Raw genomic sequence first — 23,175 nt, 5'->3', positions numbered from 1 at the left:
TGAGAAAAACATACTCTGACATCTAGCAAAACAAATTCTATCAAATTATGGCATGATCTAAAAAATATATATATATACCACTACATTTTGTCTTTGTTGAATAGCTTTTAAAACCACTCTGGTGCATTAACATAATAGCAGGAAAGAAGAGTATAGGCCTTTTTTGTATCCAGTGACAGTCCACGTTTTCACACATGAATCCATTTGTACTCATAACAGACAATTAAGCATGTGAGCTGCCAGATGAAGGAAATTGACCCATCATTTACCAAAGTCATAGTTAACAGCAGGAATCCCAAATTGCTGGATATTTTTTCCTCAACACCTTCTTGATTTAATGCTGCCTGTTCCATTACAGTCCCTTTGGAGCTGCTTTCACAGAGCCAAACACAATAGCCAAACCTGTGTCTGAATAGAAACACTATCAGTTGGATGGTTGTTAAACATCTCTTCTTTCCTGTTAAGGTAAGTGGCTCACCCCTGGGATATTTGCTGGGAAATTATACTCACTGATCAGATTCTGAGGGGTGCGTTTGGGGAGCTGGCGGAGCAAGCCTCAGGTTGCCGTCGAATGCTAACCCCTTGTCTCACTACCCTAATTGTGAGTGACAGTCAATATTGCAGAACCCCCGTCTTGTAGGATTTGCATTGGATTTTGAAAATTGTCAAAGTGGACTGGGAAGCATCAGTAGGAAAAGTGGATCTGGTGACGCCTATTAGCATCAAAGGGAGGAGTGGACGGCTGTGAGCAGAAGAATTTGAATAATCTTCTTTAACAGGGAGGATAAACGCCTTGAAACAATGAGCCAAGCTTTGTCTGACCTCTTTGATGGGTTCATGGTTATAAAGTAGCTGAATGTAAGGCCAGAGAAAGGACACAGGATTGTCTTAAAGATAATATGAAGAGAAGTTTTCTCAGCTATAGTCGTATCAACATATTGATGTTTGTTTAGTTATTTGCAAAATATATCCTTATACACATATACTTTTCTTTATTGATTACAGTTATTTTTCAAAATACTGCTAATGTATGTGAGCCGTCGCAGAAAACAATTAACATACCATGTCATTTTTTAAGAGAAGAAGGGAAGCCAGTAGAGCACTCAATGTTGAATAGTGAGGATGGTGACAGCTAAATATGAGTCACTGTACTGAATGAGAAAGCAAAATTTTCTGTGATGAATAGCAGAAATTAAGCTAAGTGCTTTTGTTTTATGGTTTGTTATTCTCCCCCAGAATGTTTCACAGCCATAAAAGAGCTTACATGCACATTTCAGCCACCCCCCATACCCCACTACCAACCCTCGCTCCACCTCCCAAAACTTACTCAGACTCAATTCACAACCCGAGGAGATCACATCTACCTCAATTAACACAGAAGGGTAATTAGCTAAAAAGCATGGGATGCGTGTGTGTATTATGTGCAAGCGCACATGTGTGTCTGTGTGTGTTTGCCTGTCTGTGTGTACTGTAGGGGAGGTATTCACACCACACACACAGATTAATTAGGACGCTTAGCTTCATTTCTAATACAACAAAATTAATCCCGTAAAAAATGAGGGATCTCAGAGGAGGTGCCTGTCAGCCTCTGACGCCTCTCCCCCAGTTCGCCATAATCTATTAAAACCTCGCTTTTATCTCACCTCAGCCCTGTCACACTTTATGGATTTTTTCATAAACACGGCCCATACTTCATAAATGTCTCAATTTTCTAGTCTATTAACATTACTTCAAAAGCGCTTGATAAAAGAGGAGGGCATGCGTGAAATAATGCGCCAATAATACGAAACGCTGGAGGCTAGAACAGTAAGGGGCGTCTCTCCACCATGTGCGCGCTAGACAATGCATGGGATGTTATCAGCTCTAATAAAAGAACAAATGATCACTTCCAACCAGGCGGGGGGGGGGGGGTAGGGTGGTGTGAGGGTGGATGGGGGGGGTACAGCTGCTGAGTAATTGACTCAATGAAAAATGAGATCTTGAAGCCTGAGCGGCTCTGCTCTCCGGTCGAGAGATTGAAGGCTATACTCCAAACTACTGTGTTGCTGTTCTTATCCGTAGTTACTGTTGGGACAATCCGGTGAGATTGCTAACACGGATTCAGTATTTTAACGCTCTGCTCGCTTTGCGCAAGGTACATGGACAACAGGAGTTTTGTTTCCTCTGCTGAATAGCTGAGTCATATAGCAGATGAAAAAGAACATTTTGAGAGCGTTTACGGCGGTGGGGGGGATTCAGAGAGCGGTTGACTGACAAGTCGGGTTTCACGTTTGAACCTCTCCCCAGTGAGGCCGATTTGGGCTCTGCATCTGTACGCGTGTGTGTGTGTGTGTGTGTGTGTGTGTGTGTGTGTGTGTGTGTGTGTGTGTGTGTGTGTGTGTGTGTGTGTGTGTGTGTGTGTGTGTGTGTGTGTGTGTGTGTGTGTGTGTGTGTGTGTGTGTGTGTCAGCCAGCTTTACTCATCCTTCCCAAACACCCAGGTCAACTGTCTTCTCTTGAACTGGACAGACACACTAGTCACTGATCAAACCCTGTAAGACCATACCTGAGTGGTGTGTCGGGGGTTTATGCCCCGAGGCTAAGTCGATATAGACACACACATACACACACACACACACACACACACACAGATGCACCTGTGCACCGTGTGACTGGATCTTGTTTGTATGACAGGATATCCAGACCCAGTCATTAAATCTCAGTAACAGATGACTCCCTGTTTGTCTCAGATATGATTGACAGGACAAGTACAACACATTCAAATCAGATTCAGTGACACACACTCTCACACACACACACACACACACACACACACACACACACACACACACACACACACACACACACACACACACACACACACACACACACACGTAAATGTTCCAAGTCAAACATAGGGAGCACAAACGCATTATGCTCATATCGATGTAACAACTACACATAGTTAGCGGACACAAATCTCGGCTGATAGGGTGACATGCATGTGTGTCCTCTTCTCGCACACTCATTCAAGCACACTTGCATGCAGGCATGCATGCGTGCACACCAACACACAGTGGCAATTTGGCAATAACACCCTCCCCTCCGCCTCCGCCTCCAAACAGCTCCAGCATGTTCTTAGACGTATATCTGCGATGACACATGGTCGCAGCCGTGGCCTGGGACAGCGGAGGAACGCAGGGTGGGGGATGGGAAGCGGTATCTGTGCGTTTGTGCTTGTCGATGTGAGAGACTGAGCGCAGACATGCAGGCCACCTCGGATGTGATGCTGGGGTTCAGTTATATGGGAGGTGGTAGACAGCAGCAGGGGTACATTGGGGGTAATTATTTGCTCACCCGTCCCCGTCTCCTACACCCCTCCCCTGTCCCCTCTTATACACAGTAAAATCCTTAGTGTTAGTGTAACTCTAAAGAGTACATAGGGGGCGCACGCTGGAACAGGCCCGTACCGGGCGAGGATGCAGGAAGGACTGGATCTGTCAGAGCGCATTGGCTCTCGCCGGGCGCCACGCGCGTGTCGTCTCCGTGGCTCTGCCCTAGCCCCTGCCACAACCAACCAACCCCCCCCCCCCCCCCCCCCCCCCCGCCCCGCCCCCCTCCATTAACGGGCCCCCGTCCGCCCCGACAACTGATCCTAATTGCCTCTGAACAGCTCTTCGTGTATTATGGGTGCCTGACCACCTCGGCCCGTGTCAACAAGCGGAGGGAAGGAGGGACAAAACCCACACAAATACAGGTGGCGTACGCTGTAAAATTCATAGTGTTAACACTGAGAGGGTAAAAATGTACCCATAAGTGTAAATGTTGTGTAGCCAGCCATATAGCACAGAAGGCACACTCACAAACACATTCATGTGCAGGCACACGCACACACTCGCACACACACAGTACAATTTTCAGTGTTGATTTATCCATTTGTAACTTTGAATGAGTACAAATGTGACCAAACTGGTTCATTTGGTTACATTTGTATACTCTCAGAGTTAGATTTTACTGTTCACACACAAGAGGTAGACATGTGCCAGTGCAGTGATCCTTATCCACCCGCTCAGCCATTGGAGAATGGAGTTGTTGGTCTCTGTTGTGTGTGAATATACAGTAGTGTGTGTGGACGGGTCTAACCCGCCTCCCCAACCACAGTCCACTCTCCTCTGTCTACTAGCCATGCAAAACGAACGGGTGAAGGGGGAAAAAAACTCATATTGTTTTTATTTATTTTTCTTAGGAAACAATGCGTGCCAAATTATTTTTATATACAGAGCATTACATTTAATACAAATATATAAAAGATTATAAGAGATCATTCAAGTTTAAGCAAATATAGAATACGAACATAGTGTACTGTATGTGTGCTTTTCTCGTGTGTGTTTGCACTCATACACGCATGCATGAGTGCATGCTTGTTTACTTGTCACTTTGTCGCTGTGTATGAGGGTTAGGATGAATAGACCTGAGATATCAAGACAGCATCTGAAACACGTCATGTAGAGATTCCACCACTGTACTGCAAAAATATCTGCCCAGCTTGTCTCCTTATTACAGTTGTAACCACAACTACTCTCAATCAAAACACGGCAATTATTTGTAGCCCTGTGTGTGACTTATTACCCACACCCCTAGTATTTGTGTGTCATTTTCTCCACCTTTTATTTGCATATGTAAAGAGGAGTGGCGTGGCTTTTTATTTGTGCCATAAAATAACAAATGCATAGATGAAAAGCATAGCGGCGTGTCCTGTCCACTTCCATCACTGTCTGAAAGAGGAGAGACGAATGACCATCCCATTACTATGGTAACTAGCCACTATATTCAGAGCTGCCTGAGTGTGTTTCTACCCCCGCAGTGACGAGAGGGCAAAGCTGACAGGGCCTTCACACAACGCACGCACGCTCGCACGCACACACACATACACACAGATAGGAAGGGGCTGGAAAGTGCTTCTCGTGAAATACACTGACGGGTGGCAAAAATAGATAGAGACAAACAATACAGAGAGTGAATGCCCAGTGCTCCCACATACAGTACAGTAGTGACACTCATGGCACAGCGTTGGGGGAGAAAAGTAGCTGCCTGCCTTGGGAAGGTTTCAGTGCCACCCCAAACACTTGAGACCCTGCAGGAAAACACAGAAAACTTGTTTTTTTTTGCCTCAGATTGTAATCAATTAAGATGTTCATGTACACAAAGCACCGTAATACCAGATTCATTTTCTTAACCACTCTCACCCTGGCTTCCCCATTTTGGATATGTCATCATACTTGGGAAAACAATTTCAACATTTTCAAAATTCTTTGAAAATAGCCGATCAAAAAGTATAAAATGGAGCTTAAGATTAGGTTTGTTTTAATGAAGTCTATTTTAGAAATAGACTATTGTTTGTGCACTGTAAAAAATATGAACATGCAAAAAATTGATTGATGTGCTGCAAAACAAATTGGCATTTATTAATAACCACATGTCACCAGTTGCCAGTGGTTGACTGAGACTGGCATCCAGCCACTTACATTACAGAAGTGTGGCTGGAATGAGCTATTTTAGGTTATCTCTGTGATTATTATGCTGCTATATACAGTAGTTCTATGATTCCCACATATTAAACATGGCAGTAAGAGCCTCTGGTGAGAAATGATTAGTACGTCCTCATGCAACGGTGGACTAGCATTGCCGCTTTGTCTTCATTTATTAAGGATATGTTATTTTCTCTTTTTTCGAAGGCGCTGTAAAACCGATGGCTCAGAGAGGAGTTAGCATTTATGTCCCATTTACTTTTGGCCACTCACTTTGTCATGAATTTCACATGGAGTGTTTCTACCGAGTGCTAACTTTTAGCTTGGGTCATTCATTTTTCAAATGCCATTGTCATCTTAAGCATACTTTACTGTGGTACAAATTCTGGTGTTGAATTATAGACAATGTCCTGTTTCTCTATGGACATATCAGCATGCCCACTTTTTTATATAGATGTATTATTATGTATTATTAATATTATGGATTTGTTATGTAACGGGACATCAGGAGCATTCAATTTACATACAGATATTTAGGTAGAGCTAACTGTTTATTGAACAGAATTTGATACATGAAGAGCAATGCAAATATTGTCCCTATTTTGGAGGTTCAGTTTAAGCATATTCAAACTGGATTACTATCCACACATGTAAGATTTAAAAAAAGATTTTTTTTAATAATGCTCACATGATGCCATAATTCTTGTCATTTTTTCTTGTTTGATATGTTTTATTTTTCCCTTTTCAGTTGAATGAAAATGTTGACCATTTTATCAACACGTTTCATCAGATTTGTTTCATATTTACAATTTAAGATCGATGTATAGCAAGATCATAAACATTGCGAGTGAAATCCCACAGCAGTTTGTAATCTCCATTTCCCATCGTATTCCTAAAATGAAAGATATCCAAGGAGACTGCAAGGCTTTCCAGCCAGCTCTCTGCGTGGTTTGTAGAGACCTGGACTAGTATGTAACTCAGCACATTGTCTATTGGCTCTTACATGCAGTCACACTGCCATCTATTGAGAAGACAAGGAACTACTCCTATTTTCACTCAACACTCTCTCTCTCTCTCTCCAGTCCAGCTGCTTTAGCAAGTGATAACCTGACATGGCTCTGGCAGTACGGACATCCCTCACTGTTGTGCTAGCACACACCCATAGTACGCACACTGTGTGTGTGTGTGTGTGTGTGTGTGTGTGTGTGTGTGTGTGTGTGTGTGTGTGTGTGTGTGTGTGTGTGTGTGTGTGTGTGTGTGTGTGTGTGTGTGTGTGTGTGTGTGTGTGTGTGTGTGTGTGTGTGTGTGTGTGTGCGCGCGTGTGCATGTATGTGTATATGTATGTATGTATATATATATGTGTGTGTGTGTGTGTATATATGTATATATATATATATATATATATATATATATATATATATATATATATATATATATATATATATATATATATATATATATATATATATATATATATATATATATATATATATATACCTGATGTCAATTTATGAATAGATTTGGCACATATTTTGTATTTTTTGCAATTTGATGCAGCTACAACTTACTGTGACACTTGTGATATAAATGTGTTACCGGTATGTCCAGTACAGTATGACTTGGTGCTTCTAGCGGCTGTGGTTAAGACATGTACAAAGGTAAATAAAGGTTTCATTGGCCACCATGGATGGAATAAAAGGGTAAAATATGAATAGACAGCAGAGACGAGGTGGTCTGGTCACAGCTGTAAAGGAAGAAAGAATGGGGGGTTGAGGGTTGCAGTTTCAGCATCATTCAATCAGACAACATGCCCCTCAGCTGAAACGGCGAGACCCTCCCCGATTCTCTCGAATTAGGGAGATTAGCAGGAAAGCGCATAATGCAGGATGATGGAATTTGTCATAATTTGCATTGTCCTGGAAAGATCTGGTTTGATAGAGCGATGCATGGAGGGGCTTGTCATGTCCCACGGGCAGGTCATAGAGGAAGCTTGGCAGAAATGATTTTTGCGATATGTGCATCAGTCGTAAAAGCCTCATAACCAATTTGTCAAGAAATGTGAGGCCGGGACAGTTGAAGGCAGCAGGGCATTTTGCCCTAACACAATGAAGAAACATGCCCCCTCCATCACTCCGCCATCCACACACAGTGTCTCTGTCTGGGGCTCTGCTGTGGCATTATGCACCACTATGCACCTTTATTACATTACATACATCTTTGACAGTTTTTAATGTCATTATTATACATATATTTTTATTTATTTAATAATTTATTTGTAAATAAACAAAACAGTAGGCCTACATTTAGCATAAGGTTACTGTTGGTTAGAAACCTCTTATCGCCATATTTCTTTATTTCTTTATTTCTTTTCTTTATTTATGTTTTTAAGTGAATTAATACCCTACTTCGTCATACTACTGTACAGTGTCACACAAAAGTAGCAAAAATAGCCGATCTACAAGCGTTGCTTTGTGCCGCGTTTTGAGCTTGTAGATCTGCTATTTTTTTATTTGAATTCTGAAAAGTAACAGTTTTGGACATATGAGGTTTCCACCCGACAGCAATGATATATTATAAACAAACTTACACAGTTACTATAGACATTTTAATTTGAAAACATACTAGTATTTAATTGAGATTGATAGTGGCGTGCTTTATGTATATAATTGCATGGATGTTGGCGTTTGAATGTATGTCTCTGAGCATCCAACAGTCAGGCTCCCCTGACCTTGGTAATAGCACTGCGCTTCAGCTCCAGACCGGTAATCAGCATAAAGCTGACCAGAGCAGACATGACAGTGTTACTCTTCTCCACGGCTCGCTGTCTCCGGAGCGGGCATGTCGAGGGCAGACAGCCAGGCAGAATAGAAAGTACACTACAGTACACAAGCGTGGGGAGGGGGGTGGGTTTGGGACAGTGTCCCCCAAATCTGACCACACGTTGCCTCAACAATGCTTCATCTTCATTTTGTACTTTTGTGTTGTCTTCTAATTGTGTCACCGTAATAACCTGTATGAACATATGTAGATGGTTATTTGTATCTATATATGCCATTTTAGACCTGGACGAAGGCATTCTGAAGTTCCCCATACTTGTGTCTGTTGCACGCTTCATTTGGCTATTTATGTCACCGTTTAAGTAACACTGATTCTGTGTGACATTTCAGCATACAAGGTTTAGGCTCAAACTGGAGCAAAAACAGAGAAAGAAACAATGAAAAATAAAACAAGGGGATGAAATAAAAAGAGTAAAAACGATATATATATATATATATATATATTTAATATTAAATAATATATGTATATATATATATATATATATATATATATATATATATATATATATATATATATATATGTATATTATTTTATATATATATATATATGTATATGTATATATATTTGTATATATATATATAGGTGTGTGTACATATTTAGTTTTTCCTTACCACGAAGCCCAGAGTGACATGAGCAGAGATGCGAGACTAGAGGGTTAGGTTGTGATTCTTGTTGAATGGTTTGTATTTCTAGAAATTAGGTGTCAGAAAAGGCAGGATTTCCTAAGGGCATAGCACAACACGAGCCCATCTCTTATCATTTCCCACACCCAGACGTGATCTGCTTTGAATGCGTTAATGCTGAAAGAACCCCACAGACTTGGAAGCCAGTTCAAGATGAAATCATGGCACACAGACCTGACAAACTGCCATCCACTGCATAAGGATTAAGCGGTCTCTGTGCATCAACACCCCCCCCCCCCCCCAAAAAAAAAAAGCACTTTAAAATGTTCAACCATCGCTCTTGATCCCCACATTTTTAACTATTTGCCAAGCTTTAAACATTTAAGAAGAGGCCAAGAGGACAAAATCGGGATAAAGATTTAAAATGGTGTTGCTTGAAATAAGTATGTTCCAGGAGATTAAAAAGCAAATGAAGAGTATTAAGATTTGAGTGGTGAATTATAATTCATATATAAAAGTACACTTGAGATAGGATGTGGAAGTCTTGCCTTATGCTCAGAAGACGTACAGTACTTATCCCACAACCCCCTCTGTCTTCAATTTACAGTATTACATTTTCCCATTTTAGCCATGGAATCAGTGTAAACAATGCTAAATGGATTTAGTGGCATTTCAATGAAAGGACATATTACAAATTTTAATCGAATTACGTTTCTTCCACTCACCCACTGTTTACCCCTTAGCTTGGTTACATGTGTCCTTGCATTAGGGAAAAGTTAGACCATATTAATCTTGTCCGTTTTACACATTTTGTATTATCATTTTCCTGGTTAAATTATGCATGAGGTCTCAATGGGGGGAAATGTGACCATTAGCATATCTGATAGTAGTGGTGGAGCGCTTTTCCACCTCTCTCTGTCCTTGGAACCAGGCAGAAAACCTGACTGTTCGTCAATACCAGGTCATTTTACCCAGGCCACTGCGGTTCATCCATACCATTCCTCAGCTCTGTTAATGACACTCAGAGATGTCCTCAGCGAGATGGGGGCCCGTAAGGCTGAAAAAGCACTAGTGTGAATATAGCCCAGCTCTGTCTGGCCATGCCTTTCAGCTCTTTGACAAAAACAGCAATTAGAAACGCCTCAGACACTCCTGGCGGTTACAAGACACCGTTAAGGCTTGAAAGTGGACACAGCCAGTCGCTCCCTGAGTGCATTTACATATATGATACTGTCTGACGCTGGAGAGAGGGAGAGGGAGAGAGAGAGTGAGAGAGAGAGTCGTTGGGGCTGTTTGACCTTTTGACACGTCATTGGGTTTATGAAAAATGATGGTGTTTAAGCCATGAAATAAAGGTCGATAAAGCATGAAGCCAAAACACCGCTTTAATTAATGCTAAGCAGGGAGGCACGTGCTGCGTTTGCCTCAGACACTGAGCTCATTGAAAATTTGTTTGGCTTAGAGGGATTGTTGGGAAAATAAGGTCATAGATGAAGTTTGTGTCAAAGTCAATTGGCACTGTAGGTTTTGGAACTCATACTGTACTCTTTATTATAATAAATGATACATTTGTGCTTTGTCAGAACAATTGACTTTGAACTTTATACACTTGCCTCGCAGAAAAATGTATACCCAATAATATTTTAAGCATAATGTAACCTACAATATATAACAGGAATCCAAAAAAGTTATTAACGAGAATCAACATAAACACATCTTGGCTATCTGTCCCCGACAAGTGTGATAGAAACGTGACGGAATAACATTTTAACATCATATCAGATATATTACAAAAAGGGAATAGAAGATAAATAAACTAGTCATCATCAACTTGTCTTTCTCAGAATTGATTCACAATGAAAACTAATACATTTTGCCCTTTCTTGTCTCTGTGGGCCATTTAGACTGCTAAGGCCTAGCATTTGAAAAATACTTAGCTTGTTATAAAAAGTTTAATGTCATATGCAATTGTTTGACCCTTATGAATATTAAAGGTCCCCATCTCTGCCCCATTAAAAATGCATGTGGCATTGTGGTTGTTGATCACGTTTAGAACACCCATGCAAATTGGACTGTCTTCCCTGTCAGGGCCTAAGATGAATAATGTAGTTGTGTTGTATATTCTGGGACATGGCATTGACAGTCAATTAACAAGTTTGATTGGTGTGTGAACTCACTCTTTTGAACTGTTAATTTTATGTAAATAGTATTCGCTCTCCTCTCTACCATGTCTCTGCTCCCCCACCTTGCCAGTTCACCACAGAAAGATGTGCCCCCTCCGCAACCAACCCTCCTGTCCCTATCCCACCTCCCACTAAGAGTAACCAGAGCTGGATCCTTAATAATTGATCATCACACACCTGCTTGGTAGAAGCTTTGGGGATACTGCCTTTAACAATCGAGGGAGGGGGGGGGGGGGTTGGTGGTAGTCCCCTTTTGATATTCAAATCAACAAACGGTAGCCTTTCCCTTTGAATTCAAAATGGAGAGGGTGGCTCTTTTCATAGGAGAGCCGCTAGTTAAGAGATCCCGGCCGCCCGTCCAACCTGATGGAGCCGTCCTGTGTTGGAGGAGATATGATGGCATTTGATGGCTCATAAATGGAATGCCAATGACAATTTGTTGTTGACATGCAGGGATCTGGCTTTTATGTTAGGCAGACGTAGATGTATGGCAGGCTCTCAGGCACATTTCCCTCGCAGGTAAATGATACGGTGATTGATCCGACCATTTGAATGCAGGGAGGCCCCAACCACCTCCTCACCCGCCTCCTCTCCTCTCCGTTTCTTTCCCTTCTGCCCCCTCGTCCTCCCTCCTCTGTCTCTCCTGTCTCCTGCGCTGTCCTGGTAATTTGGAGCAGCAGAAGCAGAAGCCGAAGATTCATCAAAGTTGACAAGTGAACCCAGGAGCTGGGAATCATGGGAAACCCATCTGATTATGGAAATGGCCGTGACCATGTCGCCCCTCCAGCTAAACAGTTGTGTAGCTAGCATCTTTTTTTCTCTCCTTTTTTACTTCTTTCTTTTTTGCAGACATCCTTTAAAATCCTTTTAATTTCAGAAAGGGAAAACAATATTATATTAGATATGACATATTAAATGCAACAACATTGTCCATAACATACCTACATTGACACAGGTTTTAGTTGTGTCTTGACATGCTACCAAGTGAGGGAGAAGGGGGGGGGTTCCGGGAGTTTGGGTTAGGAGGTGCTAAGCCTTCAGTAATACCTCTGGTCCACACTTTAACCCTGGTAATCTGCCTGTGAAACACGATACCCGTGGATGTGCCTTTGCTAATCAGCTAAGGACCTTGTTTCGAGCCGTGTATCAATTGATTCAGGCCTCCTTGATCCTCCCTGGAGGTCCACGTCCATTCAGACCCCAGGGTCCCGGGCTTGGCTGCCAATTAACAACATGTCACCCACAGCTGCTTGCATTGATCAGGAGTGACTGTCCAGCAGCTCCAACACTGGCAACCTTACAAGGGTCTCTAAAGACCTGACCTCCTCAATACCACTGTTCATCCCCACTCATCTCTCTGCATTAAACAGATAGATTTGTATTTATTCATTTATTTTTTATTGAATTTTTGAACTTTTAGCTCCATCAGTGGCATTTAACATAGAATCTCGGCTAATTATCGCATGACCACTTATTCTCTTGAATAACAGGTATGCTGGCATGCCACTCAGAAACACCTGCTTATTTTAGTGCTGTGAAATGAGTATTACTGGTGATAAGATACTGCAAAATGAGGAGGGAACTGGAACTTGTTAATTGATGCACTGTTCTCCAAACATCAGCTGGTAATTAATGTTAATTTGATTGTTGCACCTTGCTGATGAAGTTGTGCTTTTTTGATTACATTTATTTTGGAAGTCTGTGGCTTGTTTCTTACACCTAGTTTGATTATTGAGTGATTATCACCTTTCTTTTCAAGTTTAAATCCAACCCTTTAGTTTGATATACAGACTAGTTAGAGAGTAAACAATTCAAAACATTATCACTTCTATAGAATGTCTATAATGGTGCTTGTGTCTGTGTGTCTATGCAGTTTACAAATGAAATAAATAAATGTTCATCTCATCCTCTGTCGATATTGAACTCCACAACATCTTCACAGGCTATTCATTCGAGGGGATGACTGCATTTATCATGTTTGACATCACAAGCCAAGCTGTTGCAGCTCTTCCCCACCATACCAGCAACCAATTCTGTGGAAGGTTGTAATTGAGTTTCAAGCAACGGATTGATTTGTTGTAGTAGAGATTTATTCCCTTAACACAAGAGTGTGTGTGTGTGTGTGTGTGTGTGTGTGTGTCTGTGTCTGTGTGTCTGTGCATTTGTGTGTTTTTCAGGGGTGCCACGATGAAGTTCAAGTACTCAATACATTGGATGGCATCATTAACCTTAAAGTGTCACCTTTCTTACCGGAGTAACATTGATATTTCTACTGTGTGTGTGCTCCTCTACAGGTGGATGAGTTGGTGTTCTGTGCAGGCCAAATCGCTTTGGTCCCCTGTACCATGCAGTTGGTAAAGGCTGGCATCAGGACGCAGGCTCGACTGTCCTTTAGCCATGTGGAGAAAGTACTGGATGCTGTGATCAGTGGATTGACCCTGGGTCATGTTCTCCAGGCCCATATCTATGCCACAAGAAGTCAAGATGTTCCCGTCATCAGGGCAGTCTGGGAGAGCAGTCTGAGAGCCGCCCGAGAAAAGGTGAGTGATGGTGACCAGAAGAGATTTCCATGATTTTGAATAATTTTCCCATGCACCTGTTTCTGACAGAGAGGGACATGCCACATCTAGCTGTTTCGTTACTAGATGCCCATGAAAAATGTATCACATGTATCCCTGGAAAATATACACACAGAATAAAGTGGTATTCAAAGCATCAAAAGGTAGGAATATTCACATTTCAACGTTACACTTAAAATAACAGAACAAAGAAAATATATTGAGTATCACTACTCATGCTTGTCAGAAACACTTCAGAATTGTGTGTGTGTTAAGTGTACTTTCAAAATAAGCCAAAGTTCCTAGCCTCTCTCCTCCTCTCTCGTCCTCTGAGACTCATGCCGCTGCGTCTGATATTTACCAGTGAGCACGCTCATGAAAACTTGATGATGTGGGAAACACTGGTGTCTTTGATAATATGGAGCTTGGCACAGAAGCAGATGTCTTCCTCAGAGCTTCCCTAATCCTTTGCCCCCGCACACCATTTTGGAGCTCCGCTCAACTCTCAGAGCAGCTTATCCCCTCTTCTCCACCTCCTCCACCCTCCCACACCCCTGACACCTCCCTCCACCCCATCCTCTCCCCAGCTACAACTGCTGCTCTATGACTAATAGGGGCATCAAGCTTCCCCACAGGTCCTGCAGTAATGTCTGTCTGGTCTGGGGAATTTGGGGTCTGGGGAGAGAGGATGGAACCCTCCTCCAACATGTCGCTCCCTGCTCTGTGGTGGAAAGTACTGGAGATGAGCGACTCCTGGGAGGTTTAGAATAGTACAATTTTGACTCTGTGCCAATTCTGCAAAAGCCTGGTTCCATACCGGTAATTCCTGGTTAGGGCTAACACGGTTAATAATTTAGTTTGAGTTTATTTATTTATTAACCATATCACCTCGTTGGTTTTGTATTATGTCAAATTAGCATGCAGATTCAGATCACATGTCTAGTTTGAGATGAGTTTGGCTAGTCTCTTGTGAGGTGGTCAGAACTGGGCATCTGTTGCACTTCTTTGAGTTATGTCCCTGGAAAATCTAAATATTCATCCAGTGGACCCCACATTGGCACCAAGGTGAATGAGCAGCTCTCATTTTCAAATGGCTTCAAAGGATGAAGCCCTTGTGATTGACAGCTATGGGTATGTCACCTGTAAACAGGTGAAGTAACCTGGTGTCCTCCCTCAGGGACAGAGATGACTTCAGTTACTAACCCGACCTCCCACTCTGTCTGGATAGGAGTTCCAAGTATTTCTCTCTCCCCTAACGCCCCCCCTCTCTCTCACATCCATTTTTTCTTTCTGTGTCCCTCGTTCCTCTACTCTCTAGTGCAGATGGAGGATGGGGTGGTATTAGGGAGGTGGAGAGAGAGAGAGGGGCTACAGTAGGGGGGCCTTCTGTTTCATCCCTAACCCAGTGCAATGCTCTCTCTCCCTGGGGTAGGGATTACACAAAGCGTCGGTGTTCATTTGAAGTGAGTGTAATGAGAATATTTAACTCCGGTCAAACAGAGATAACACAGCTCCCACAGAGAGGGACAAACGTAAGCTCCACCACCCCAGCTGGCTGCTCAAAACCTGCAAAACTTACTAGCATAGGAACCGGCATCTCTTATTAAACTTCCAAATTACATTTAATTAAAGCAATATTAATTTTTAACTTTCTATGCTCTGTGAGACAGAAACCAGAAGTACTGTTGGTAGTGATTCATTTCAATATCTTTGTAGGCCTATGGCCACACAGGTCTCAAAATTTCTTTTAGCACATAGTGCCAATATATATAATAAAATGAGTCCAGGTACTTTAAGTCACATTGTGTAACTTTCATTTCAGTGGGTTTTCTATGTCGACAACTATGGTTTCTCTGTTAAAATGGAAATTCCCAGAATTTAAACAAAAATCCGGTGTCTGCATGTGTTGGACAGACACTTGCGACAAAAAAAACAGTATCCTATATTAAAATTGGCTAATGTGAGGGCCGACGCCGGGCTGGTGGGCAGGCGGACCACAGCCACGTCACTATGACTCAGACACAGTATGACTTTAATTATGGAAAAGTGAAATTGCTGTCTTCATTACTGTTAATATCTCCAGATAGTGGTCTAGGGCTGAGGGGACAACATCATATCATCAAAATCATACTATTAGCCACCAAGTCTCTGTCTGCAAAAAAGATCTGTCCGCGAAAACAATGTCTGTGTACAGAATCTCTGTTCGGGGCATAGCTCAGGGAGCGATAGCCTAAATGGTCCCAGATTTGGAGTGTGAGCTTTAGATGACCCCTTAACTCTTTGACTGCAAGAGTAATAGTGTAATAGTGTGCCACCACTGCCAGAGAAAAAGATCGATTTTACTGTACATTTGAAAAATCATGGAATATTCTCTGTGACCTCGCCGGATAGTGGTCACAGACATCGCCTCATTGCATATATATCCACACGGGGTAATCCTTGCACAGCTGTGGCCGTTTGAATCCAGCTTGTTTTTGTCGTAAAGCAAGAGGAACGGAGATATTGGGCACAGGAAATAAACAGGAAGTAAACAAGCCTTTTCTGTAAACTTCTGGGTCAATTCCGGGTCTGACGTCATCAGGCAGTGAAAGCATCATTCATACGGTTGACAACAGCGCCAACTGGTGGAAAACCACTGAAAACACAAAATCGTCTTTCTCGTCGACGGCAGGCTGCACCTTAGCAGAATTCGACGAGAAGTCTCGTCGGTGGCAGGGAAAGAGTTAGTGGAACGTCAATCGGGAGGGGCTTACGGATCACACCCCAAATCTGGGATCTTTTGCTCCCTACTTTTGAGCCAAAACAAAATGCCTGGGTACCGAGGCTAATCGCTCCCTGACACAGATTTGCGGACAGATATTTATTTTGTGGACAGAGATTTGGTGGCTTATAGGATGATGATGATGATGATGATAGATACGTCTTATGATATTTAAATGCTATTGTTTTCATGAAAGTATGGTTACCTCTTGTTTTATTCAGAAAAACTGCATTATTGGTGCATATTTAGTTAAGAATAAGTTAGTTCGGGGGCACGGTGGCGCAGTCGGTAGCGCTGTCGCCTCACAGCTAGAAGGTCCTGGGTTCGATTTCCGCCGGGGACGCTGTGGGCGCTGGGGGCGTGTTCTCTCCTCCGCGTCATCAGTGGCCATACCCTAGGTGGGGTTGGCGAATGGGCCTCTGTGTGGAGTTTGCAGGTTCTCCCCGTGTCTCCTAGGGTAGGTACCCTCACAAAAACATGCAGTAATCCTGGTCTCTATACTGCCTCCCCCTGGTCAGCTGGGGCGCTTGATGGAGGGGAAAGCAACTGGTTGGAATAACGCGTTCCTTCCACGTGCTACGTCTAACCAGGGAACCTCCCCCTGTCAGGTGATAAGAAGCGGCTTGCTAGCTCTCATGCATTGAAGGAGGCATGAGCTCGCCTCTAGGCTCTCCCTAGGCTCCCTAATTGGCACTGGGTGAAAAAATGTGTTACAAAAATCGTGGGATAACATTTTAGAGAAAAAAAAAAAAGAATAAGTTAGTTCGATTTAAAGGTGCTGTGAGTGATATTTATATATACTAGACCAGTGGCCGTTGGGCACCGGCCTACTCGGAAACAATGCAAGTTGGAAATGCCATGCCCGTTGTGCCCGTCTGTCTGTCTGTGTCCATATATGGAGTCAGGCATAATGTTCAGGCATGCCCAATCTAAGAACTCCATATATGGGGATTTGCAACACAGCGAACGGGTCCGTTGTGTTGATCTGGAGAGGCGGTGTCGAGCCGGACGTAAGCGTAGGAAGATGGGGAAACCTCTCCTTCTACGTCATCAGTAGAGTTGAGGGCAGAATTAGACATGCACATTTATCCCTCTTCCTCCCTGTCTAGGCTGCCGCGTACTGGTCGGGTTTGATACCCGTGCGCGGGAGGAGGCTGTACGCTTTCCCCGCCCGGTTTTGCGCCGGGGAAGTGGCATTGTACACTTCACCTCGTTCAGAGGGAATGGACTCTGATGTACTCTCCGTCTGACACCATAGATTCTACCAACATTGGACTCCAGTCCAAGTTAGTGAAAAACGCGCCTGTCTGTGCCCCAGGCGTGCTCGGGGGGGGCAGTAGCTTTCTTTCAGCTCGCCGTCTTTCCCCGCTCTACTCTCTGCCTTTTTTAAGAGCCTTATGCCAGGACATTCTGTACATGAGGCTGATTCAGCACATCATTGAGCATGCCGAAACACAACACATAATACATGTGTCGCCGTGAGCAGGGTCACTCATTTACTTTGCTCAAAAGATAAGAGAATGGGGTCCAAGTCAACATTGTAGCTGCTGCTAAACAGTAAACACATTTCTCCCTCATCTGTTACAGCTTGTGGATAATGTCAGTGTAGCCTACGTATATGCAGAAGGAGCACAATGGGGTAAAAATACAAATGATCAAAATTGCCATTACCGATCAAAACAAAAATACCCCTTGACCAGAGCCATAGTTTTGCATTGGATTGGAGATGATTTTAAAAATGTACCTACAGTAATATGCTTAAAGTGGGTTCAGGTTCTTTTAGGTTAGACTATGAGGAATATATGAGGAATGTTAAGGACTTACTACATCTCAGTAAAGATTTTGGGTATCACACATTTGTTAAGAAAACTTTAATAAAGCATGTTTCAGGGATGACGATAGATTCCAGTTGTTGATGCTTTAACAACATTTCTTAATTTTCCCATTACTGTACGTGTAAATTACAGGTGGTGGACCTTCACTGTTATATTTGAGCATTGAAGCGTGCATATGACTGATAGGAACACCAATGCCTGGCATGTCGGTGTGAAGCCACAGGGCTGTGTTGTTGTTATTCTACGCTGATAATTTCTCAAATCAGGTGGATGAGGAAGCTCGCAGGGTTAATTGGGAGCATGCTGGAGTTGCTAGAAGTGTGAAATCGTATTTACGGTGAATCAAACCGCGAGGTCAGTCTGTGTGTGTGTGTACAAGATGAATAGCAAGGTGTTTGTGTGATACGTCGATAATTGTTAAACAGGCTTCACTTCTTGTAGCAATGACAGGTTTCAAAAATATGTCAACTATTGCTTTGTTGCAGATTATTTGTTATTGTTTGAGCAGGCATTCATATATTATATTTAATATTTTGTATTCACTGTTTCAAACTCTGCTGCTGGAAGACAGTAAATAAGAACAGATAGTACTAGAAAAATGTGAAGTAAATTTGTTACTAATGAGAATATGCCTTGGATATTGTGTCCTATTTCTATTAACTGCAAATTTTAACTATAGGTTATTCATTCTCCTGTTTAAGCAAACCAAAACAAAACTCAACTCAGAGATTCATCAAACCCTTTCCTGTAAGCCTCCTCATGCCCTTAAAAGCTCCCCTGACCCATGCCCTGTTGGCTCTCGCTGCAAAAGGACTGCTTAACAGACATGGCATTGTGTGTCTCATTTATACAAATGGCGTAGACTTTTGCTATGGAGTGGAATCTCAAATAGAGAGAGGGAGTGAGTGCACAGAGAGAGGGAGATAGAGAGAGGGAATGAGTGAGAGAGAGAGAGAGAGAGAGAGGGAGAGAGAGAGAGGGAAAAAATAAAGTGGGAAAGGATATTATGGGGACTGACGGCGCTCAGCACTGAGCCACAGAGCCACACGCTGAAGGCGTCCCGCTGGGCAGGAAATGTAGGGGAACTGGCTAAGCGGCCAGGCCCCATCAGCTCCCCGCTGTTCACCGCCTTTACACCACTTCCTTATTACCGTGTTTACCGTTCAGCTTTCACGCCTCTCGGCCCTCCGACCGGCTGCACGCTCCAGGCGCACGGGCAAAAGAAAGAGGGAAAACGGGATGCGGGGGGGTGGTTCAAGGAGGGGCTGGGGGGGAGTGGAAAAAAAACAAACATAAAGAGAAGCAGGTCACACCCCATCAATGTAGAGAGCTGAACGCAGCAGATCCAGACTTCATGGGTTTTACCTGCTGGCTGCCTGTAGATGGAGTGGGCCTGGAGACTGGGCTGGAACTGGACTGGGGATGAAGTAATGAGATGGATTGCCTTAAGTAACTGCTGTACAGTGGGACAGACCTGTCAAGCACATGTTCACGCACGCACGCACGCACACACACACACACACACACACACACACACACACACACACACACACACACACACACACACACACACACACACACACACACACACACACACACACACACACACACACACACACGCTGCCACCTTCCAGCGAGCCCTCCAACTGGCCACTCCAGCACTTAACTCCACCATGCATCAAGATTTGTCACCTCTTTATTTTATTGGATTAATCTAATAAATGATTTCTGGTCAGACAGTGATGTCAGCCAGTTGGAGTTCTACCCCTCTGGCATCCCCGGGCAGAGAGGTTTCTGTAATGATAAAGTTCTGACCACAGTCAGTGCTTGAAACATGCACACACATAAAGTACAAGCACACCATATTCACACAGAAATGTACCACATGTACAACGTATTTGGATGCATGAAATTAAAAATAAATGACCAAACCACCTCAGCAAAGAAAAGTCAATAACCAGGGCACAATAGTTGACCAGATAGTACATCGATTATATCATCGTCCCTAGTTCGATTGCGGCTGGAGATCTGTGTTGCATGTCCTTCCAAGATCCATTTTGATGATTCAATGTTTGGAACTCTAAAGTAGTGTTTGGAACTACTGGTCATCCAATTTTAAGCGTTACTTCTGCATTCTTCTTGTTCTTGTTGTTATGTCAGAGCAACTGTATGTTGGTTTTGGTAATAAACAATTGAATATTATATGAATATTCTTCATTTACAATGGAAGTCTAGGGGAGTGTCATAACAAAAAAGACATACCTGAAAGAAAATAATAATAAAGTCAGCAAATGTGTTGTCAATATAAGATCCTGAAACAGACAGGGGTAGGATTGCAGCACAACACCAAGATCACTCCCATCTCTTTGTGGATGGCTGGTCTGGTGATGTACCTGCAAGGCCTGCATGGTGGCCTTTAAGCCTGGCTGAGTCTCCCCAGCCTCCCTGCATCCTGGGCAATCTCTATTGACAAGTGTGCGAGCTGTCCCCTCCAGGAGAATACCTAGTGTAGTGGCACTCCGTCTAAAATCTTCAAAAAATGTACCACTTGGTGGAGTAGACCTCATGAAAACACAAAAAAGTATTTGTACGCGAACGACAAGACAAAGTAACTTTTCTTAAAAAGGTTTTACTCAGAAAAACATAAAAGGTTACAGGGTCAAGTGTACGGTCAAAAAACTGTGTTGCTTCCTTCAGTGTCTGACTCCAACTGAACTAAAGACTGTTTGCCATCATCAGAGCTATACACAGGTGCATCAAACTAGACTAATTAGGCCCTACTCAACATCAAACAGATTAACAGGTCAGGTCAGCTAGACCTTTGTAGACACACCTGATACTTGTGAAGCATAATCAAATGTAATCAGATTACCAGCAAAAGCATTTGCACCTTTTAGCATAAAGTATTCTTGATCTTAAACATGAATTTACTCCAAAATAAAACAATGGCAATTGGCTCCTACATTACCCGGCCCCTAATTGGTTAGGCAGGAGGGCTAAGCAATTATCTTACTTTAACATTCAGAGCCACATTACTTATAATGTCCATAAAGCATCAAAAAACGTAAACATGCATGTTCTTCTTTTTATCAAATCTTCATATTTGCTTTCCTCTTCTCAGTTAGTCTTCTCTTCTGGCCTGGCTTCTTGCAACAGGCAGAGCTTGTTTATAGGTCTTTCCAGAATGCTGGTCTTGGTTTTTACCTTCGCCCTTCGAACGGTTCCACTGGCGTCTGGCAGCGTTTGAACAATTCTTCCCATAAGCCAGGAATTGCGAGGTGAAGAACTGTCCGCTATTAGCACAACATCTCCAGCTGCGAAGTTTCTTCTTGGCCTTGACCATTTCTGACGTTCTTGGAGGAGCGGAATATACTCTCGCATCCATCTGGTCCAGAATAGGTCTGCTAGATACTGAGCTTGCTTCCAACGCCTTCTTGAGTATATGTCATCCCTACTGAAGATGCCCGGGGGCATGCTGGGTTGTGACTTCAGCAGCAATAAGTGATTAGGTGTCAGAGGCTCAATGTCATTCGGGTCATCCGAGACACATGTGAGCGGCCTGTTGTTAATGATGCTCTCGACTTCACACATTATCGTCTGCAGACAATCATCATTCACAGCTTGCTCTTTCAATAGGGAATTGAGGATTCTTCGTACTGTACGAATTTGTCTTTCCCAAACCCCGCCCTGGTGGGAAGCGGCTGGGCTGTTGAATATCCACTTGATTCCCTTTGGCTGCAAGGTCTTTTCAATCTTGTCATTATCCAGTTGCTGAACTGCTTCTCTCAACTCCCTTTCAGCGGCCACAAAGTTTGTGCCATTGTCACTACGTATGACAGTGACTTGACCTCTTCTGCACACGAAGCGGCGAATTGCGTTGATGCAGGAGTCTGTGTCGAGGCTGTCTGCAACTTCTATATGCACAGCTCTAAGGACGAGGCAGGTGAACAACACGCCGTACCTTTTCACTGTGCTCCGGCCCCGCTTTACATCAAATGACCCGAAGAAGTCAACGCCGGTATTTGTAAAGGGAGGTTTGTCGGGCATGAGGCGATCTTCGGGTAAGCTCGCCATCTTTTGCTCTCCGACTTTTCCACTGATTCTGCGACACACTGTACAATCGTAAATTACTTTTCTGACTGCAGAATTGGCTTGTGGGATCCAATACTTGCATCTTAGTTGTGCCAAGACGTAGCTGCGTCCGCAGTGTCCTGTTCTTTGGTGTATGTCTCTCAAGATCAATGTGGCAACTCTGCTCTGCTTAGAGAGAATTGTTGGGTGTTTGACACTCTCTGGCATGGCCAGTTTGTTGAGCCTTCCGCCGACTCTCAAAGTGCCATCTTGAAGAATCGGATCTAGTTTGACCAGCTGACTGCTGTTACTGACATGTTTGTCTTTCTGCAGAGCTTTGATTTCTTCTCCGAAGTGCCGCCTTTGGCTGTACTGAATTATTTCGGACTCTGCGTTGTCCAGATCATCCAAGGTAAGTGGTTTCTTTTCTGTTGTTGTTCTGTATTTCGTCATACACTGTTCTATCTTTGCCTTTTGCTTTGCAGGGTCCTTTTCAGTTTCACTTTGTGATAACTCCTTTCTTCTCTCTTTCAGTTGCTGCAAAGCTTTCTTCAGTTTTAAAATCCAGGCAACTGCTCGTTTGAGTCTATGCCAGTCCGAGTAGTACTTGATCAGTTCGTTCATTGGTTCCACGTTATCCTCAACCTTGACTGTGTTGACTTTAACTGTGTTCTTAACCTCAGGATCCTCTTGAAGGGTTTCTTTCATTTGAATAGGTTGTGCTGGCCAATCACATTCATTGTCCAGCAAGAAGCTTGGTCCGTTAATCCAAGTTCCGCCTTGTACCAAGTTCTTGGCCT

At 43.2% G+C, this 23,175-nt stretch overlaps 1 protein-coding gene across 1 annotated transcript in view; it reads left to right on the top strand.

The window, feature by feature from the left end:
* dph6 (diphthamine biosynthesis 6) overlaps positions 1-23,175 on the top strand; it is a 79,753-nt gene that overhangs the window by 41,233 nt on the left and 15,345 nt on the right. The window contains exon 13 of the mRNA XM_084044733.1: positions 13,445-13,690. Within this exon, the coding sequence (XP_083900859.1) occupies positions 13,445-13,690 (246 nt within the window). The remainder of the gene's footprint in view (positions 1-13,444; positions 13,691-23,175) is intronic.

Source organism: Gymnoscopelus microlampas, assembly GCF_963454915.1.
Source record: "Gymnoscopelus microlampas genome assembly, chromosome: 20".
NCBI classification, from domain to species: Eukaryota; Metazoa; Chordata; class Actinopteri; order Myctophiformes; family Myctophidae; genus Gymnoscopelus; species Gymnoscopelus microlampas.
Note: the sequence above shows the minus strand (reverse complement) of the source record. Positions and strands in the feature narration are given on the sequence as shown.